At 37.1% G+C, this 19,355-nt stretch overlaps 1 protein-coding gene across 3 annotated transcripts in view; it reads right to left on the reverse strand.

The window, feature by feature from the left end:
* LOC306861942 (serine/threonine-protein kinase TAO1-B-like) overlaps positions 1–18,805 on the reverse strand; it is a 35,333-nt gene extending 16,528 nt beyond the window's left edge. The window contains exons 1-10 of one of the 3 annotated variants that reach the window (XM_079404449.1): positions 18,530–18,805; positions 18,331–18,413; positions 5,492–5,739; positions 5,305–5,376; positions 4,691–4,792; positions 4,074–4,119; positions 3,663–3,759; positions 2,508–2,621; positions 2,338–2,429; positions 2,154–2,247 (exon numbers count right to left, since the gene is read on the reverse strand). In XM_079404449.1, coding sequence (XP_079260575.1) covers positions 2,154–2,247; positions 2,338–2,429; positions 2,508–2,621; positions 3,663–3,759; positions 4,074–4,119; positions 4,691–4,792; positions 5,305–5,376; positions 5,492–5,623 — 749 coding nt within the window. In that variant the 5' untranslated portion in view covers positions 5,624–5,739; positions 18,331–18,413; positions 18,530–18,805. Of the gene's footprint in view, positions 1–2,153; positions 2,248–2,337; positions 2,430–2,507; positions 2,622–3,662; positions 3,760–4,073; positions 4,120–4,690; positions 4,793–5,304; positions 5,377–5,491; positions 5,740–18,076; positions 18,293–18,330; positions 18,414–18,529 lie in introns of those variants that run through there. The other 2 variants (XM_079404447.1, XM_079404448.1) reach the window with 2 other exon arrangements.
* Between the last annotated feature and the right edge of the window lie 550 nt (positions 18,806–19,355).

A 19,355-nucleotide genomic window follows, 5' to 3' on the forward strand; every position in this document is an offset into this window, starting at 1 on the left:
TTCAATGATTATTGTGAAAATTTTATACCGACACAGTTTAATAGGATTATAACTAATTACATAATTAGCCTATTAAATAGTGTCTGAAGTAAAATTATTTAAAAACCTTGTGTACTTTCTGTATTCTGATAAATTAAATAATTGTGCTTGTAAATGTCTCTTTGTATCCCCTTATTAAGCTAAAACACCTAATTTGAAAAATTTGCATTGCGCCCCTAAATGTTTTTAATGCGCTCCTAAATTTTTTGACTTAGGAGCACATGTGCTCCTTGGGGAAAAGGTAAGCGTCAAGCCCTGCATACTAAAATGTATTTGAAATATATTTATTTTCTGCTAACTATTCTACAAATAGGGGAGAATGGGGATGAAAGTAACACTTTTTGTTTGAGCATCAGTAACTCAGTGGTTGTTTGTGCTAGATCTCTCAAACTTTGATATACCGTAGTCACATTTGTCTTCTACAAATAAAACTCACTTAGACGTGTACTGCATAATCACAGATTGTGTGAGTTAATGTTAAATACAAAGAGTTCCGTTGTTACAACCTACCCCACTACTGGGGTGAGTTGTAACAGGCTGGGGATAGATGTAACAGTGTGAAGTCATTTGCTGAAATAAGACCCACATTTCCAATTTATGCAAAAATTTTATTGAAGAACAAAGAATAATCAGTTCTGAATAAAGTGAACCATTTAAAATGATAAAAACTTTATATTGTATTCCTTTTCAATTTAGCACAAAAACAATTGCTGTGTGTGTGTGTGTGTGTGTGTGTGTGTGTGTGCACTGTGTTCCTGTCACATAAGAGTTCAGTCACTAACGGTGTTGCCATCTACCTATTTTTTATGTGAAGTTGGAATGCTGGATGGAAATGTCAAGATGCGCAGAAATTCTAAAAATGTGCACAAAAAACGTATTTGAGATGCTCATTTGAGATGGACAGTGTTTTTGTACAATAAAAAGTTATGCGCATAAACTATGATGGAAACACATTTTAAATAAATCCCTTGGTGTGCAGTAAAAACCTCACATGACTTTGCCTCAGAGGATGTGATTGGATAACTGGACTCATTGTAATCATTAAGAGTTGGTTGTAACATTTTTAATGAACTGTTACAACTATCACCACCCCAAGCAGCCATAACATAGCTAACTGTTTTAGCGTGTGGGGTTTAAGTTAGCATGAATGCAAAGTATCAAATTAAACTAGAGAAACAGCTACTTCAGGTTATGCAAGTCAAAAGATTGTATCTACAACACAATGATTGCTAGGCAAAAAATAATCTTATTGAAAAATATTGGTTTCTTTCCTGAAAATCTGTTTTTTGGTCATAAAATCTACAATGTTGCTCACATTCACATGCCACTTGTCCTGTAACATTAAAAATGTGAATGGAGTGTATGATATTGATACACTCCATTGGTGTACCAAAAAATTTCACTGGTCTCTGTGAATGTCATTCCAAACCTGTAAGACCTTCGTTCATCTTCGGAACACAAATTAAGATATTTTTGATTAAATCTGAGCGCTTTCAGACCCTCCATAAACAGCAACACAACTGCAATGTTCCCAGGTCCAGAAACGTAGCAAGGACATCGTTAAAATAGTCCATGTGACATCAGCAGTTCAACTGTAATTTTACGAAACTTCAAGAATACTTTTTGTGCACAAAAGAAAACAAAAATAACGACTTTATTCAACAATTCTTCTCCTCCTCATGCTGTCTGCAGCGCGAGCCGCCATTGTGGAGAGAGTATCACATCGCATGTGCTGGCTTCCGGTTCATGTAAACAACGCATGCACATGGAGCTACTGGGTCTGAGAGCTCTCGGATTTAATCAAAAATATCTTAATTTGTGTTCCGAAGATGAACGAAGGTCTTACAGGTTTGGAACGACAGGGTAATTAATGATAGAATTTTAATTTTTGGGTGAACTATCCCTTTAATGACAGTTTTTTTCATTTTTGGGTAAACTATGCCTTTGAATCATAAACTTTATTAAAACATCTTTCTTAATTCTTGTATACGTGCTATTCACATGAAAAATAGGCAAAGAAAATACACACAAAAAATAAAAATCACCCCAATTTTTGATTTACTACCTAGCCGTAATGCAAACTGCTATATGTGTTTATATATTAGTGGACTCACCATTCACTTGATTGCAGCATAGGGCTCTCATTCTGCGCTATGTGATATAAGGCACTCATCGCATTCATGTTAAACAGAGGAGGTTTCCTTTCCGCTACAGCAAAAGGGAGAAGCAAAAGTAAGACTGTCTTTTACAATGTGAAAGATGCACAATTCATTTTAAAATGAGCATAACTTCTGTCACCTAGTTCTATGCAGGTGATCCCAAGAGACCAGATGTCAACCTTTCCATCATACTGTCCCTCGTCCATGGCTAAAATTACTTCAGGGGCCATCCTGAGAGGAGGTGACCATGTTAGTAACCAGGCTGTGTGAATGGAATTAATATTACTCGGAGATAACCAGTGTGCTCACCAATATGGTGTTCCCACAAAAGAGTTGGCTGGAGAGGCGATGGAGGCAGAACCAAAATCTGCCAGTTTGACTTGTCCAGGCTCGGTCAGCAGGATGTTCCCAGCTTTGATATCCCTGAGTGAAGAAAATGACATACAGAGTCAAAAATAGAGGTAGTTTTCCTCGATTCCACAGGCAGTGTCTGAAGAATTGTTAAAGGGATACTCCACTCCAAAATGAAAATGTTGTCATTAATCCCTTACCCCCATGTCGTTCCAAACCCGTAAAAGCTTCGTTCCTCTTCTGAACACAATTTTAAGATATTTTGGATGAAAACCGGGAGGCTTGTGACTGTTCCATTAACTGCAAAGTAAATAACACAGTCAAGGCCCAGAAAAGTATGAAAGACATTGTCAATATAGTCCATTTGCCATCAGTGGTTCAATCTGAATGTTATGAAGCGACAAGAATACTTTTTGTACGCAAAGAAAACAAAAATATGTTTTGATTTGAACAATGTTATTTTTGTTTTCTGTGTGTACAAAAAGTATTCTCGTCGCTTCATAACATTCAGATTGAACCACTGATGGCAAATGGACTATTGTTACGATGTCTTCTATACTTTTTTGGGCCTTGACAGTATTAATTACTTGGCAGTCATTGGGACAGCCACAAGCCTCCCGGTTTTCATCCAAAATATCTTAAAATTTTGTTCCGAAGAGGAACGAAGCTTTTACGGGTTTGGAACGACATGGGGGTAAGGGATTAATGACAACATTTTCATTTTGGGGTGGAGTAACCCTTTAAATATCTGTGTGACTTTGTAATTATACATCTTTTTGAATTAATTAAAAGGAATTTGCTCATGAGAGCCGTATGTTGGTGAATTAGAATATAGTGACCTGTTTGTTGTCTCCTGCATTTAATTCATGCAACCTTACAACTAAAGCTAAAACAACTTCCTTTGACACTACACTGTGCCGCAAATGAATAAAGGTGCAGGAAACCTTGCCAGAGTATGCAATGTGTTCTGTCACAAGAATGCAAACGTTCAAAAACAATTAGCAGAACCAGTGTCATGAAAATCATTCGGTTCCAGTGGAACTGGTCCTTGATTCCTAACACCACTTAATAAACAAGAGCTCACTTTGTAAGATCATCAAAAAACCCACAAACCTGTGAATCATGTTATGGGAATGAAGGTATGCAAGGCCCTGCAAAGCACCATGGGTAATTGCTGCAATCTCAATTTCCTGAAGGGGCTTCTTGTGGACTAAGAAAAAATGATAAAGGTGAATGAATATTCTTCAAACTGATAATCAATTAGTTACATTAATGCATTTGACAGACACGTTCATCTAAAGTGATGCACACTGCATTCAAAAAACTCATTTTGTCAGTTCATGCATTCCCTGGGAATCAAACCCATAACCTGGGTGGCATATTCTACTATCTAAAAATAATACACCTACATAATAAAGCTTTGCTTTGATCATAACTAAAGTTTGAAAGTAAATAAGTAAAACCCATATTTTGGATGAAATATTTATAATGCTTCCAAATGAAAGTAAATGTTAAGTGTCTTGCCTTCAAGGAGGTCAGAGGCAGAGCCCAAACAGTACTCCATGACAAGCTGAAGAGAGGAAAAAAAGTTGAATCACAGAAATTAAATTATTTATTCACTTTTTAACGCCATGCCAGCATCAAGGCTATTTTCATGGCGATCTCTGAATAAATTATACAAAAGCATACAATTAACAAAAGGTTATAAAAAGACATTTAAGATGTACACTAGACACAAATTCTAAAAATACATTCAGGTGATACATTTTTAAATAAATCAGTTAAACACACCTCTGAATAAAACCGTTGTCTATTTACATTAAAAACAGTATAATCCAATCAAATATGCTTCACAATCATTTTAGTTTGTCAAACAAGGCATGATGGTGATTCTTCACCTTTTAATAAATATCCATGTGCAAATCTTGTATGACCTTAAAGACACCTTGTAAAAACAACTTGGTCATACCTAGATTCAAAATTAGTTAAAATATATTTCTTACACTAGGATTTGTTTTATATAGCTTATTTTCAAAGAGATGAAATAGTTATTGTGCTTATATACTCATTATCATGTTATGCCGCAGCCAAAGAGTGATAGTGAGAATGAAGAATTTAGAAAAGAAAGAGAGAGATCTTACCCATGCCGTGTGTTCCCGCAGGTAGCATCCTTTATACTCTATGCTGTTTGGGTGTTGTATTCTCTGGAGGAACTTGACTTCCTTAATGATATCCTGCCATTTCTAAAGTAAAGTAAAGACAAAACGGCATTAAATCAAACAGCTAGAAAAGACTACAATGAATTTCCTATTTTCCACCAGATCACTGCATCCACTGCTGACGTGAGACTGGACATACTGACTTACTAGTACAGGTCCTGAAAAGGAAAGTCAGTCCTAAAAGCTTCTGAAGGATTCTTTGTAGAGATTACGTGTAATCCGATTACTGCTAATCTGAAATTACAAAGGAAACGCTGCCACCAGCTAAAGTATGAATGGCCGTGGTGCTTCACTTCAATCTGGGGTGTTACACAAGACTTAAATGTGACTTCAGCAACTGACATTAATTTGCTCAATTTTACTGTGCCAAATCACTATTTAAGAGCCAAGGCAGTTGTGAATGTGAATAAGTCAACTCCATGGGACAAGAGTAATATAATGCAATCACTCTGCCCACCCTCAGAAGGAAAAGATGAATCCACAACCTAAGTGTTGCATGACTGCATGTGATGACTGTGGAATGTGGGAAAACTGACCTCATTAGACTGTTTCCCACTGTAGGACATCTTCTTGATGGCCACCACCTCTGCGGTCCGCACATCCCGTGCCTAAACAAGATTCACATCAGATTTCAGAATTTATTCTCTCAAACCTTGCATTATGTTTTTAGCATGCATCAAAATAATGAATCTTATTCTACACACTGCAACATTTGATACATACAAAATACACTGCGCCGAAGCTGCCATGACCGATCTCACGGAGGTCTGAGAAGAGCTTCTCAGGGTCCTCCTTAAAGAACAGCTCTGCGATGTCAGGGTCCTTCAGGCTTCCTGCCCGGCTGGTGGAGGGCATGCTGCGAGTCGGAGGACACGCCGTGCTCGCAGGGGACTATCTGGCCGTGCGACTGCGACACGTAAGGCCCCGCTGGTTACTCATCTGCCAGAGGGAGGCAGTGTACGCATAGAGACCTGAGAGGGAACAAATAAATGTGTCAACATATGTAATAGGGCTGTCACTATATTTATAATTTAACTACAATATTATAGTGGTCTTTACATTAATACACAATAACAATATTATCACGATATCTGGCTTTCTGCAGTCTAGGGTGTCTAGCACCCCATCTGTTCACAGAATCCAAAATATTCGCACACTGGTGAGCTAACTGTTCTCGGGTACCTTTTTTTTTTTTTAAGAGAAGGAGCATCCCTTTGTAACTTAAATGTGTGAAGCTTTCAGTGTCATCCACATCCAGTTGTTTTTAGCTATACAAATCAGCTTGTTATGCCACTTAATATTTCAAACTAATATTTCTCATATTATTTTAATGTATTGTCAATTTAAAACACACTGGTTTAGAACATTTAAAACATACTGTAGTAGTATAGTACTAGTTGTATTTTCTTTCCAATTTTGAAAGAAAATCCTTTAAATTCACAAACAAGTTTATATGCTTGCTTGAGTTGGTTTTTGACTTCGAAAAACAGTTCATGCAAATGATGGAAACATGTTTGCCGAATAAATTCCTCCATGCACATAAAAAAAAAATTCATGTGACTGCACTATAGGTCGGCATAACCAGTGGACAGATCTTGTTGTACAGTAGGGTTGTGCTGATAGACGATAGTCAGAGATATCGCCTGTGGCTGATGCCTTTGACGATAGCAAGATAATTTTTATAATTATTCATATTTTTTTAATTATTATCAGGCTAGTAATACCAGTGGCGGCTCGTCAGAGCTTGTCAAACTTTTGAGGTGAAAATGGGAGGAGGGGGACGATTTAATGTTAATAAAATTCACAATTCATTTCAGTTCATGTCTCAAAATGTGTATTTTTTTTTGTTCGTAATTTCACAGCTGTAATATCATAACATGCTACTGAAGTTGGAAAGCGGCGCTTTTCGGTCGCGAAACGCGAATGTGCCGAATCTGCTGATGTAATTACAACCACTAAGTGATAGAGAAGGGGATGGGGAGGCCGGGGGAGCGTTGAGCTCTCGTGCCTCCGTTGGGAAAAAAAAAATTAGCCAATCAGCATCGAGTGTTCACTTTCAGCGCTGAGGAGTGTTGAGAAAAGAAACCTTGCAAGGGAGGCTAGCCTCCCTTCTGGTATATCAACCAATCATTATAGAGTCGTCCCGCTGAGCTGATAATGTACAAAGTAAGTTACTTATGATGAGTAGCGATTTTGAATATTTGATCGCCAACAGAGTTACCAAGCTGTCATTCAAACAAACATTCAAACATTATCTCACCTAAATGTTTGTTCAGTCAGTGTATTTGTTTTTACTATGGTATAGCCTAATTTAGTTGCACAGTATATTGCACACAGCACAAGGTAGTTTTAAACTTTTTTTTGTAATATTCATGTAATTTATATGAATACTTACCAAGATGGATATTTTGATATTTTGTGTGCAGGATTTAAGAAATGATCTGTTCATGTTATGGTTGAAAGCACAGTGCATGTAGGGGGTGTGGCCTCAATAGCCCTGCAGTAAGCAGTGTGCTGTGTGCATGTGATTGAGCAATGTGTAGGGTAGAAATGAAACTGAAACGGCATTAAATCTGGTTGTTTTAACCGAGATTATGCTGCAAAATTTTGTTCTCAACTACATTTAAGTTCCCAGTTCCTACAATTTTGCACATTTCCAGTTTATTCCCGTTAATTCCCATGGAAAGTTTCCAGTCTTGAAAATTCCCGGAATTTTGCAACCCTAGTTATAACCAATCAGACACAATTATGCTGAGCTTATGAATGCAATGGCCAATCAGAGACATTCAGATGAGTCATCGCTGAAACAGCAGAGTTTCGTTGTTCAGCACGCGCACTCGCTGAATGAATTCTGACTCGTGAATTCTCTCATCATAAACAACAAAAATGCAAATGTACGTACAATGTAAGTATAAGAGATTTATTCATCATACAGTGTAGATAGCCTTACTGATTATAACGGGAGAGATTTTTAAAGTGCATAAACTCGCGCTAGACTGAGCTTGTGATGATGTTCTTTGGTAATGTAATGTTTTTTGCTCATTTTCTGTAATGTTAGCTGCTTTTTGAATAACTGAGGAAATGTAAGCATTATAATTAGTAACTTATGATGTTTCTATTAATTTGTTATGTTAAATACAAATTCAGTCATATTTAAAACATTAGGCTGCTTTTAGTCTTATGCTGGAGTTGGTTCACTTTCCAGCAATGAAACTAAGTAAATAAATAAATAATTAGAAATTAGGATGATAATATTGTGTATCGGTGATCTCACAGGCTGACGATAGGACGATATGAAAATTGAGCCCAACACTATTGCACAGCATCTGAAATGTTCTTATGGTCACTTTGAAATGCCCGAGCAAAGTCTGCTGTCCAAGTATTTCAGTATAATTGCTTCCCAGAACTGTCTTACACGACTGTGTTCTAAACAGCAGGCATCCACCCCCAAAAGCAATGATCGCATTTATTGCGTTTCATCTGCTCACTCTGTGGCGCAAGTAATTTTTTATAAATGAAAATATTATATTCAGTGGCTTCTCCTACTTTTCTTAGTGATATTGCCAGTTTATCAGGAAGTGATGATTTTGTTCTCTTTGACTCATTGGATGGAAACGTGCTTATTCGCAAATGTTTTATGCAATATACCAGTTCTGTGCAAAAGTTAAATTCACAACTTTGGATGCAAACCCAGCTAATGAATCTGAAGTTGCAAAATAAGGTGGATTCCACCATCTACTATGTTGGACTGTCTATAAGATTGTTACTGGTGCTGGATTATGTACAATATTATCATGTGTGTGGCTTTGAACTTGCAACCTTTCGGTTACCTGCCCAGTTCTCTATTTTCGTTTTACAAACTTGTAGGTGGAACATAGAGTTGCCAATATAAAATAAGATAAATGGGTGTCTGTGGTTCCTGAACGGGAACAAACCAAGAAGCCATAGAAACTGTTTTATCTTCAGATACTGATTCTACACAATGACCTGTGGCCTAACCTTTGTTTACAGGTTGTAACTACAGTAATGTCAGTGCCAGTACGACTTATCACCTCTTCAGGCTCATTTAGGTTTGGAGAGAACTGAAGCAATGGGTTGACTAATAGTCAAACTATGGGCGTATTTGTGAACCATTAGAACGGATTAGTTGGATGAATGAAAGACCAATTGTGGATAGGTTACCCCTTTTCCATTCAAATGGAACTTCCACTGATTTGAGAGCCAAAGCGATGACATAACTGACTATGTTCCGACATAACACTTGTGGCATGTTTATCTGTATGACTAGTGAGGTTATGAGTCTACATGCCATGACAAGCTGCTTTTGATGTAAGTGTCAAACATCAATTATAAATAAAATGCAGTACTTCATTCAGCTGGAGCTGCTGCTTACTGTGTTGCATCACATATTTCCAGTGCAAATAGCCTTGTTGATTATAATAAAAAATATCTAATTTAACTTTGTGCATGTCGATTGTTGTTATATTAAAAACATTCGCATTATACCACCCATTGAAGCCTGTGATGTTTTATGTTCGTGGTCAAGACCAGCAAATTTTTCAGGTGCGCAACCTATTTTTCGGGTGAAAAGGTGTGGAATGGGTACAAGATTGTGCATCGTACCCTGTGCTGACACCTAATATGTTGCTACTTCTACAATCTGGAACATGTTTGGTTAGGGATGTACAGTGCAACAAAAAAATTAGTCTGTGTGATGAATAAATGTACTACAGTAGCATGTGTGCAATACAGTTTTGCATGTGTATGAGTCGGTTTACAAACCTGTTGTCCAACAAAGACACCATTTATTGACATGCTTTTTCTCCATATTAACTTAACATAAGTCAAGTGTTTGAAATAACTTTTTGGGATCAGACGTGGCTTCATACCACAGAATGAGGCAGAAATCATACGATTTTATAGTATTATATACAGTGATAAATGCTGTGTCAATTAGCATTGCATTATAAATGCTATCTGGAATTTACATCAAAAATTTGCATTTTTAATCAGGATCCTATGTATAGGTTCAGTAGTTTTACTCTAATAGCAATGTATAGGTCATTTTTTCTATGCAATTAAAGTGAAATAACTGAACATAAATATAGGAGCTTGATAAAAATGCTCATTTTAGAAGAAAATTTCAGATGGCATTTAGAGGCTTTTGCATCTGAACTCTGAAAAATACCCAAGATTGCTTGAACACAGATAAACCATATTTTGTTGCAATTATATGATGTCTTCAAGTTTCCTCAGTTAAAGGGGTGGTTGATTGTGATTTCACTTTTTTAACATTAGTTAGTGTGTAATGTTGCTGTTTGAGCATAAACAATATCTGCAAAGTTGCGGCGCAGAAAGTTCAATGCAAATGGAGATGTCTTTTAAAATTCTGGCAGTTTAATACCTACAAAAATGCCTCGTAGGGACTACAATGTAGGGGTCGACCGATTATCGGCCTGGCCGATTATTCCCACCGATATTAAGCGTTTTTATGATAATCGGCATCGGTCATTTTCAAAACCGATGTGCCGATAAAATTATTTAATTTTCAAACGCGCTATTTGGCTCTGATGCAGCCTGTTGGAACTCACCACTCTGTGGCCTAGAGCAGTCTCCGCCCACCGCGCATCTGATTTGTTGAGAGTCAGGAGTCTGACCAATCAACGTGGAAGACTAAAGGCACTCTCACACCGAAAGCGCTTGCTAACTGGTGCTGCTTCAAAGGCAGCAGCAGAAGTTGCTCAAGTTGCAATAAATTACAATCCACTACACTGAAGTTGTAAAAACCTCAATATTATCTATTTATGGTTTCCGAGATGGGGGAAACGCAGGGGGAATCGCAGAATCCAGTCATATAAATAGCATTTACTGTATAACGCGGAGTCACGGAATTAGACAAAGTTTGGATGAATTAATCAAAAGTAGGTCAGTACACTTAAATCGACTCACAATATGGACTATCTGTAAACATTAAGCTGCAAAAAGACTATTTAAATATGAATTCTGCATGTTCGGCGTGTCTCTGTATATGTGAATGGCACAGACGCGCGGTTTTGACAGACAGACACACACACACACACTGAAGTGCACGACGCTCGCGGTGTTTTCCGCATCTGCCATGTCACTAAATGAGGACATAAATATATGAACATCATCCCCAGAACTGCTCTGAGAGTTACTTCATGAGCATTTGACTGTTTCATTTGAGTAAAACGATTGTCATATCATAAATAGGCTACAGAAACTTAAGAGGTCCTCATGGCAACCCGTCAAAATAAAAGTTTAGTTTATTTACTAATGCTACTACAATTATTACAACTTTTGTTTAAAAGAACAATCACACAATACGCTATTTCTTCCATGTTTTAATTTTAATAATATACCCATTTGTTTGCCAAATTTGAGTTTAACTCTCATTTGATTAAAAGATAAATTAAATTAATGTTTTATGCCTTAATTTGCACTGCACTGTAAATGAAAACTAATGGAAATTACTGTCACATAGGCCAGGATTATAATGACGGAAATTGGAAACTAATGTAAATTACTGTCACATAGGCCAAGACTAAGATACTGTCACATAGGCCAAGACTAAGATACTGTCACATAGGCCAAGATTATAATGACGGAAATTGGGACATTTCAATAGGCTATTGAACCAAGTGAACCTATAACAGGCTATTAGTGTTATAGTTTCATTAAAATAGTTGCGGTCTTCTTCGCAACTTTTACAATGGAGCTATGAAGACAATTAAATTATTTACACTTATTATATAAATTGCGCTTTTTAAATTAATCAATTGATGTGCATTAGATGATGAATTGAATAGTCCCCTCTTGTAGGTTATGATTTAGTCAACCAAAAATAATTAATGAAGAATTATGAGAGGTTATGCTATTACACATACATTTCTAACATGTAAATTATTGAAGCCAAATACTTACATTTCCCCAAGCTGTTTAGCTGTAGTATTTAGTATTCATAGGCTTAATCATGAAGCATACAGTGGCCCCCCTTTTAACTCTCATCATATCGGTCGACCCCTACTACAATGAGTTACTTACCAGGTTTGTGACATCACAAAGCCAGACAAACCCCTCATTCAGATCATCAGCTCAGCTCCAACAATGAACTACTCCATTTATACACTTATTTTCACATAGCTATGAGAAGCATTATACATGGATGTGTCTTTTTAAAAACTTAAATTTAACACATAACCAATAATAATACACCTAAAATATAAAAAACATACAATCTACTCAACTTTCCTGCAGTGCTGCAGTTTTAAATTTATGCTCTTTTAGTTCAGCTACGAGGTCATGCTGTGACGCATCGATCTGCCGTTGGTCACACAGTATCACGTGATGCGAATTCGCAGGCCAGAGTTCACCAAGCTTGAACTTTGGAACGCAGCGAAATGCGAAAACCTTTCGCACGACCTTGCGTTTCTGGTCTGATGCATTCGCATGCGTATGAATGGAAGTCAATGGAATGAAAAGTGCAGTGTGACCACGGTTTCAAATTGATAAGCAATATAGATGATGCCATTGTTTACAATACAACCGGAGAACATGCCGCTGAGGTGAGGGTACGTTTAGACACGCACTAGAGGCGGTTTAACCAATCACAACACAATAGACCAGCTAACCAATCTGAGCCCATCACATATTTCTGAGGGAAGGGCTTCATAAAAGCAGGAAATTATCAGGGACAGAGCAGTGTGCAATAAAGGTAAATTATGTGATATATATAAAAAAAAAAAGTCAACCACCCCTTTAAAATGTCTTTATCTGCGTTTTATTCAGCTACAGCGATAACTGTACCTTTGTCCATATTAGAGATTTCCTGGAGCGTCATCAGTGCTAATAGTCTACTTCAGCGATGCATATGTGGAGTTTCTGCGCAAGGGCGCCCTCCAGCTTCCAGTATGAATTAAACAGTCAATACATTACATGGGTACTCAGTAATTCTCACAAAACCCTATTTTTGGTAACAATAGGAAAGATAATACATTTCTCTAAAGAAACAGGATTTTTTTGTCTTTTGGTGGATGCATAAGATTCCCTGAATTATCGTCATTGATATTATCACAATAAATACCAGAAATTATTGTGATATATTTTTAAGCCCATATCTCCCATTTCTACTCTGCAGACATTCTCATCCCAAGATATGGACCAAGACTATAGGATTTCCAAATTATCCCCCCATCTGAGTCAAGGTTTGCTGTGTCAGGCAGATTGGGTTGGGGGAGGATTCATCCTATAAATTACAGTTAACTTACAGTTCACCTCATAAGAGAAAGTATTTCAGCATAAAAAACACTTTATCATGTTGCAATATGCTGAAAGCAAAAAGTCAATATTTCACATAAATCCCAAGCTTTTCATGTACAGTACTGACTTTGTTTTTCAGATCAGACCAACAAACCCCACAGGGCACAATCTTGCCTCACAAGGCTGAGTAAGCCTAATTAACTGTGTTGACTTCATTGACTGATTCGGTTCATGAAAAACTTCCTTCAGAATTATCAAACACTATCAAACTATTCCACACAGAAAACATGTAGCCTCTGAGAAAAATTGCTGAATTACTCACTACTGATGCTCCTCTGGGACCAAACAGAAACAGCTCAGCATTCATTAGGCTAAGGGGAATGCTGTTATGCACCAGAGAATATTTCTAATGTACAATATTGATCTTCACACTGTATGTTTGAAATCCAACTTCCCGAAACCGCTTACATTAGAATTATAATTACTGGTTTATCTTTTTATAGATACGGTCTATAACAAACTATACTTTGGACAATTTGGAGCTGGGTAATTTGGAGGATTGCTTATCAGATGAGATCTAAATGGAAGTGAAAATTATAGGAACTAAAGAAGGTCATAAGCAGCAGCACAATATATCGTAAAAAAAACTCTGTGGGTTGCATGGCATGCTGGGTGGCAGTAAACTAACTGCATTCAGTAAAGCGGAGCACCATAGGCATGCAAGGAAACAAATGTAAATATTAACTGTGGTTAACTAGCAGTCCATGCCCCTTCTTAACTAAGGCCTGTGACACACAGACAGGAACTTGGTCTCTCCAGTTAGTCTCTGTGGGAATTCCCTTCAACATTCTTGAAAAAAATAGTGAGCACGATCTGTTGGGCCTTAATCTACAATAAGCAGTGTGATTAAATCTTTAGATTTGCCAGGTCTTAACCTCTGTGAGGAATTCACACAATGATTAAATCGCTGTCACATAACGCACTGTTACTTTCTCAATATCACACAGGCAGGGGAAGGCAGACATAAAGAGCGTCTTTTATAAATCCTTTCGGCCAATTGTCAAAACAACAAACTAGGACAGAAACATATTTTGGAGCATACCACTTATTCTAAGAATGTCAGCATGCTTGCAATCATTCGGCATTAACATCACCTCATAGACAGCACGAACAGGAAACGCATAAATTAAACACTTCAATAGCCGCAAAGAGATTATCTATCACATCTAGCCTACCTTGAGTTACAGACACAAAAAGAACTCCTGACTGAAAAACATCACATTGCCAGGGAGTGTAAATTAACTGCTGAATGACACAATAAATGTTCATCTGTTTGTTCCAGCAAGTTATGAAATAGTTTTAAAGGGAGTATTTCATAACTAACAAAGTTTCCTGCTGTGCTGCTTGGAAACCTACTAAAACAAATTATATTAAGGAATTTTGCTGAAACAATAATACTTTTTTTTTTTTTTTACTCCAAAGTGTCAAACAAAAGGTGAAATCAAGCAGAGAGTTCTAGTCAATTTTGTGGCATTCCTGTGTGTACCATTGGCATTCAACTCTCAGAGGTATTTTAACTATCCATGGTATTCCAACTCATCTTATACATGCTTACATTGTTTCCTTAAAGAAATAGTTCATTATTTACGCCCCCTCATGTCATTCCAAACATCCTTCCTCATGTCATGTAGGAAAAATGCTGCAGAAACAGTTATTTCTAATCAATGACAGTTTAGTGACCATGACTGACATGACCAGCTCCAGACGCAAAGTTCATACAACTTGTGCAGTACATTCATATTTTTGATGCAACAAAACAAGTTAATCCCCCAATAATTTTTGTTTAGATTCAACGATGCCAGTCATTTGACAGCCATAGTCATATGAGGAAGAACATGTACATTCTTTAAAATCTTCACCTTTTTTGCTCCACAAAATAACTCATGTTATTTTTGGAACAACATGAGGGTGAGGATATCATAAGACTTTTTTTTTGAGGGGGGTGGGGGTGAACTCTCCCTTTAACCAGGAAGGACAAGGATCACTTGCAGAAGACTGTCTGTATCGTCATGTACAACTGAATATATTGGTGATTTCAATAAAATTCACATTAACAAATCTTTACAGACAGACAATGTTGTAAAAATATCTTTGTCAATTATTGGATAAAGAAAAGATTTTCTCACCTAATGTCACAACAAAGCTGTTTTCAAGAGTCAAAGCGATACAAGACAACACCAGATTTGTTCTTTCCAGCTTGTCTGTGCAAAAAAGCATGACTGTCCTTCACTGGAAGCCTCCTGTATTGATCAAGATCTCTGCTGTTAAAACTGTTCACATGACAGGAGGTTCCTCCTTCCTGGTGCTGGTTTCCAGTTTGATTCTCTAAAGGAGACAATCTCACACACTAATCAAGTTCCCAACTGCTAGACAAATTGTTGGTTGGGGTTTTAATGCCATACCAGCTGCCTTGGCTATTTTCATAGTGAATAACAGGTTTAAATGTCATAAAAGAGCCATTTAAAAACCTATATAGGATTAAAAAAAACAACAACTCAAATGGATTCAGAGTTGACTCATTTATATATATATATATATATATATATATATATATATATATATATATATATATATATATATATATATATATATATATATATATATATATATAAAAATAAAAGGAAAGGAAAGTGTAAGGTGGCTAATATAATTAGACCAGCACAATTCAATAACAATATATAAAAAATAAAAATAAAAATTCAGATGCTGGATTCTATCATGAAGAGCACATCAGTAGATGGATCTTCTTTTGATCCCAAAAATATTTGTGTCATATATAGTGTTGAATGGATAATCTAATCCAAGCCATAATTGTTGACTTCTTCATACAGTATGGTTAATTTTATGCAGTTTGTTGTTGGCAAACAACAAACTCAATGCTGATGACATAAAATACTGTGGTAGTTTTAAGATCTAAGGGCTAGATAAATACATTTTTTGCACCCCACCCATAGCATTTCAGAATAGCCTGTGTGAGAGTTTTAAATATGCTGTGCACGCCATATAAGGACGTTTATGTACATTCAACACAAAATGGTTAGATACAGTAAATCAAATCACAGCAAGGTCATTATCTCTCATAAATGACTGTCATACTCCCAGTCCCATTAGTTATGTGTACAAAAAACAGTGCTGCAAACATAGGCTGATATAGGCTAGCATTATACAGACTTGACAAAGTAAAATATTTGCGATTCTGAGTGACTATTAATCTCAGAAATATTAGCCAAAGCAGGGTGACTTCTGTTTTTATTACGGAGATAAATAACTGAAAATGAGTCTGCTCAACACACTGCAAGTATCACAGTTAACTGTCATAATATTAAACGATAAAAGGAATAGCATACAGCACATCAAAATAATACAATGCTGAAAGAGAGGCCATTACAGACATCATTAATATTTAGAATTTGCAATCAAGGGCAATGAAGAAAGAGAACTGATGAACAGGAGTTCAAACAAAAAGTGATTTATAATGGATGATCTAGTTTAGAAATTGCTGTTGCTTGCTCATGCCTTTGCAAGAACTAGATTGGCTGGTAGCCTACAGCAATGCAACCCATTAAAATATTATTGAATATATCATTATTAATCATAATTTATCCTACAGCAGGTTGAAAATGTGTGCCTGAAACCCTAAGCTGATTACATTTATCAATAACTGACCACCACTGTATCTCACTATACAATATAATAAAAGATAAAAAGCAGGATGCAGTTCATATGCAGTGCTTCATGTACAAATCAAACAAAAGATTAAAATCGGACTTGGGCTATAAAGTGTAAAATATGTAATATCTGCTTGCAAAATGAAGGTGTAAAATTACACCAAAATGAATCACACCCCTGTCACTTCACCACAAAGGTAAACAACAGAGGAATAAAGTAAATTTTAGGCACACAAAATTTGTCCCCAAAATATTCAGTCATCACATCATTGAAAAAAAAAACAAAAACAAAAACTAGGCATTCAATTCACAGCTTAAGCAGTAAGAGTTGCATATTAGAAAGGCTTGCAATCAGATAGAAAAACAAGCTCATGTGCCCCTTGTTAAACAAAAGATACTACTACAAAACAAATATTTATCATTCAGTCAGTATGGCAAATAGATTTTAAGACATTTTAACATGCAAATGGCTGCCAAACTCCATATAAGCCCATCGAATCTCGTATACACACCGACAGATCCACATTTGACAAAGAATGGGAAGAGCAGCGCAGTCTCAATAGGCGATCAATATTCAGGCTGAGCTTCTTTCAGCAATGAGACGATGCTGTTTGAAAGCGATCTATTAAATAGCGCTAATAAGTGAACTGTATTGTCCCTAGGCCAGGTGACTATCATGAATGATGCTTTAAATAGGTATGTAGACGAGTACAAGGGCTGCTGGCCAGTCCAGTGTGTGTTACGCAATGTCAACACTCTGAGATGAGGAATGCGGCGCGCGTCATTGAATGCAGCTCACAACAAGGGAATACCCAGCTCGATAAACCAGGGCTTTAATCGGCTGATTACCTGTCATAACAGAGCTGCGGATTGTTAATTTATATAATGAGGAAGGTCACAATCGCTAGGCCTTAAAATGCTTGTTTTTATTTAGTTAAAGACTGCTGTTGAAAACAGTGCAGTGAAACTGGGAGGGAGTGTCATTGCAATAATATGCGACACTGGACGCTGTATTAAAAACAGTGTGGTTAGTTGGTATTTTTACTGACATTAAGAACAATTCACTTTAAAAAGTACAATTCAGAAACAAAATCACAATGTTTTCCCTCACCTCTTGGTTTAATCCTTCAAAGCAGGGAACAACTTTGCCAAGTTTAAACATTTTACTAGTTACATAAACACTAGCAGTCCATTCGACACTCGTGAATGTCAAAGTAATTTTACCAAAATAAACCAACATCACCCTAAACAGTGTTTGTCAATCCTGCATACTGGCACAAACAAAACTACGCTTACTTACCTACCAAACATTAGTGACAACGGCTATTCGAGAAAGAAAAAAACGTTTTAAGTGTGTAGTCTGTCTGTTTCACACGATTAAACACCGACAAAAGTTGTAGACCAAACCCAACTCAGCAATATTAGCCACATATTAGCGGAGCAGTTAGCCAACCTCCTACGACGACAAAATAATGGCACAACCGCAGCGAGACATCGGTAAGGTCCTGACAAGAACAGATAAACGGCTCGTTTGAGGGTGTAACGTTAACTCACCCGTCCACCAGGTTAGGTTTGAGCGGACTCCAGGAGAAAACCTCAGCGTGCTAATGTGGCTAACTTAGCCCACACCAGCTATCCTGGGAGGAACAATTAGTGAGAATTCAGGAGAAACGTGTAAACAAAATCACTTCTTGTTTATTCCTTTGGACATTCGGCAGCTCGTATATTAGAGAAAAAGAGTCGGTGTAGTTACTGTATCCAAGCCGTCCGAGCTGACGGTGTTGAAGGTGATGACTCACAGGGAATATAAACTAAATCAGCTGTGGCCAGTTTACAGCTAACTCTCCACTCCCAGTCAGTCACTTCCAAAAAATGGCGGCGGGTAGTTTTCACCTCCTTCACTTCGTGGAAAACACGGGAAAAATTTTGCAGGTAGCTACACCATGGCCGCTTTCCGTAACCACCCCAGATATGACAGCCCTTCAGTGTCGCCTCGGCCGTTAAAGTTCTTCATGCGTGGCGCGTCTGTGGTGTGGCCGGGCAGTGATTTTCATCTCTCTCTCTCTCTCTCTCTCTCTCTCTCTCTCTCTCTCTCTCTCTCTCTCTCTCTCTCTCTCTCCTACTGCAACCCAAACAGCACAGCGGCCGTTTCACGCAAGTGTAGTAGCGATGTTCCTTTGAATCGGATCTTTTGGATGAATCTGTTGAATCGGTCCGAGCGGATCTTAAATCAGCTATCACTGAATGAGATGTGATGATGAAGCAAGTCTGTTGCCAATAATTTAGGGATATAAGGCTTAAAATCTTTCGCCCTTACGCGAAAATCCAGAATAGGTGGATTCCTTTTGAAATGACAGTGTGATATAAATATTAAACATTCTAGTGAAATACAGCCTAAAACTACATTGTGTGACAGTTTTATCAGTAGGCATACAGTTTTTAATTTTTAAGGTTTAAAAAAAATCTTTTTGAACATGCTAAAATGCATAAGCATTCACAAAACAGTTTTTGATTTATGATGCATGTCTATAGCAAGCTGCTGCTGCTGCAGCTAAAAAAACAAAAAGGTACATGACAGA

This window comes from Barbus barbus (assembly GCF_936440315.1).
Source record: "Barbus barbus genome assembly, chromosome: 43".
In the NCBI taxonomy this organism is placed as follows: Eukaryota; Metazoa; Chordata; class Actinopteri; order Cypriniformes; family Cyprinidae; genus Barbus; species Barbus barbus.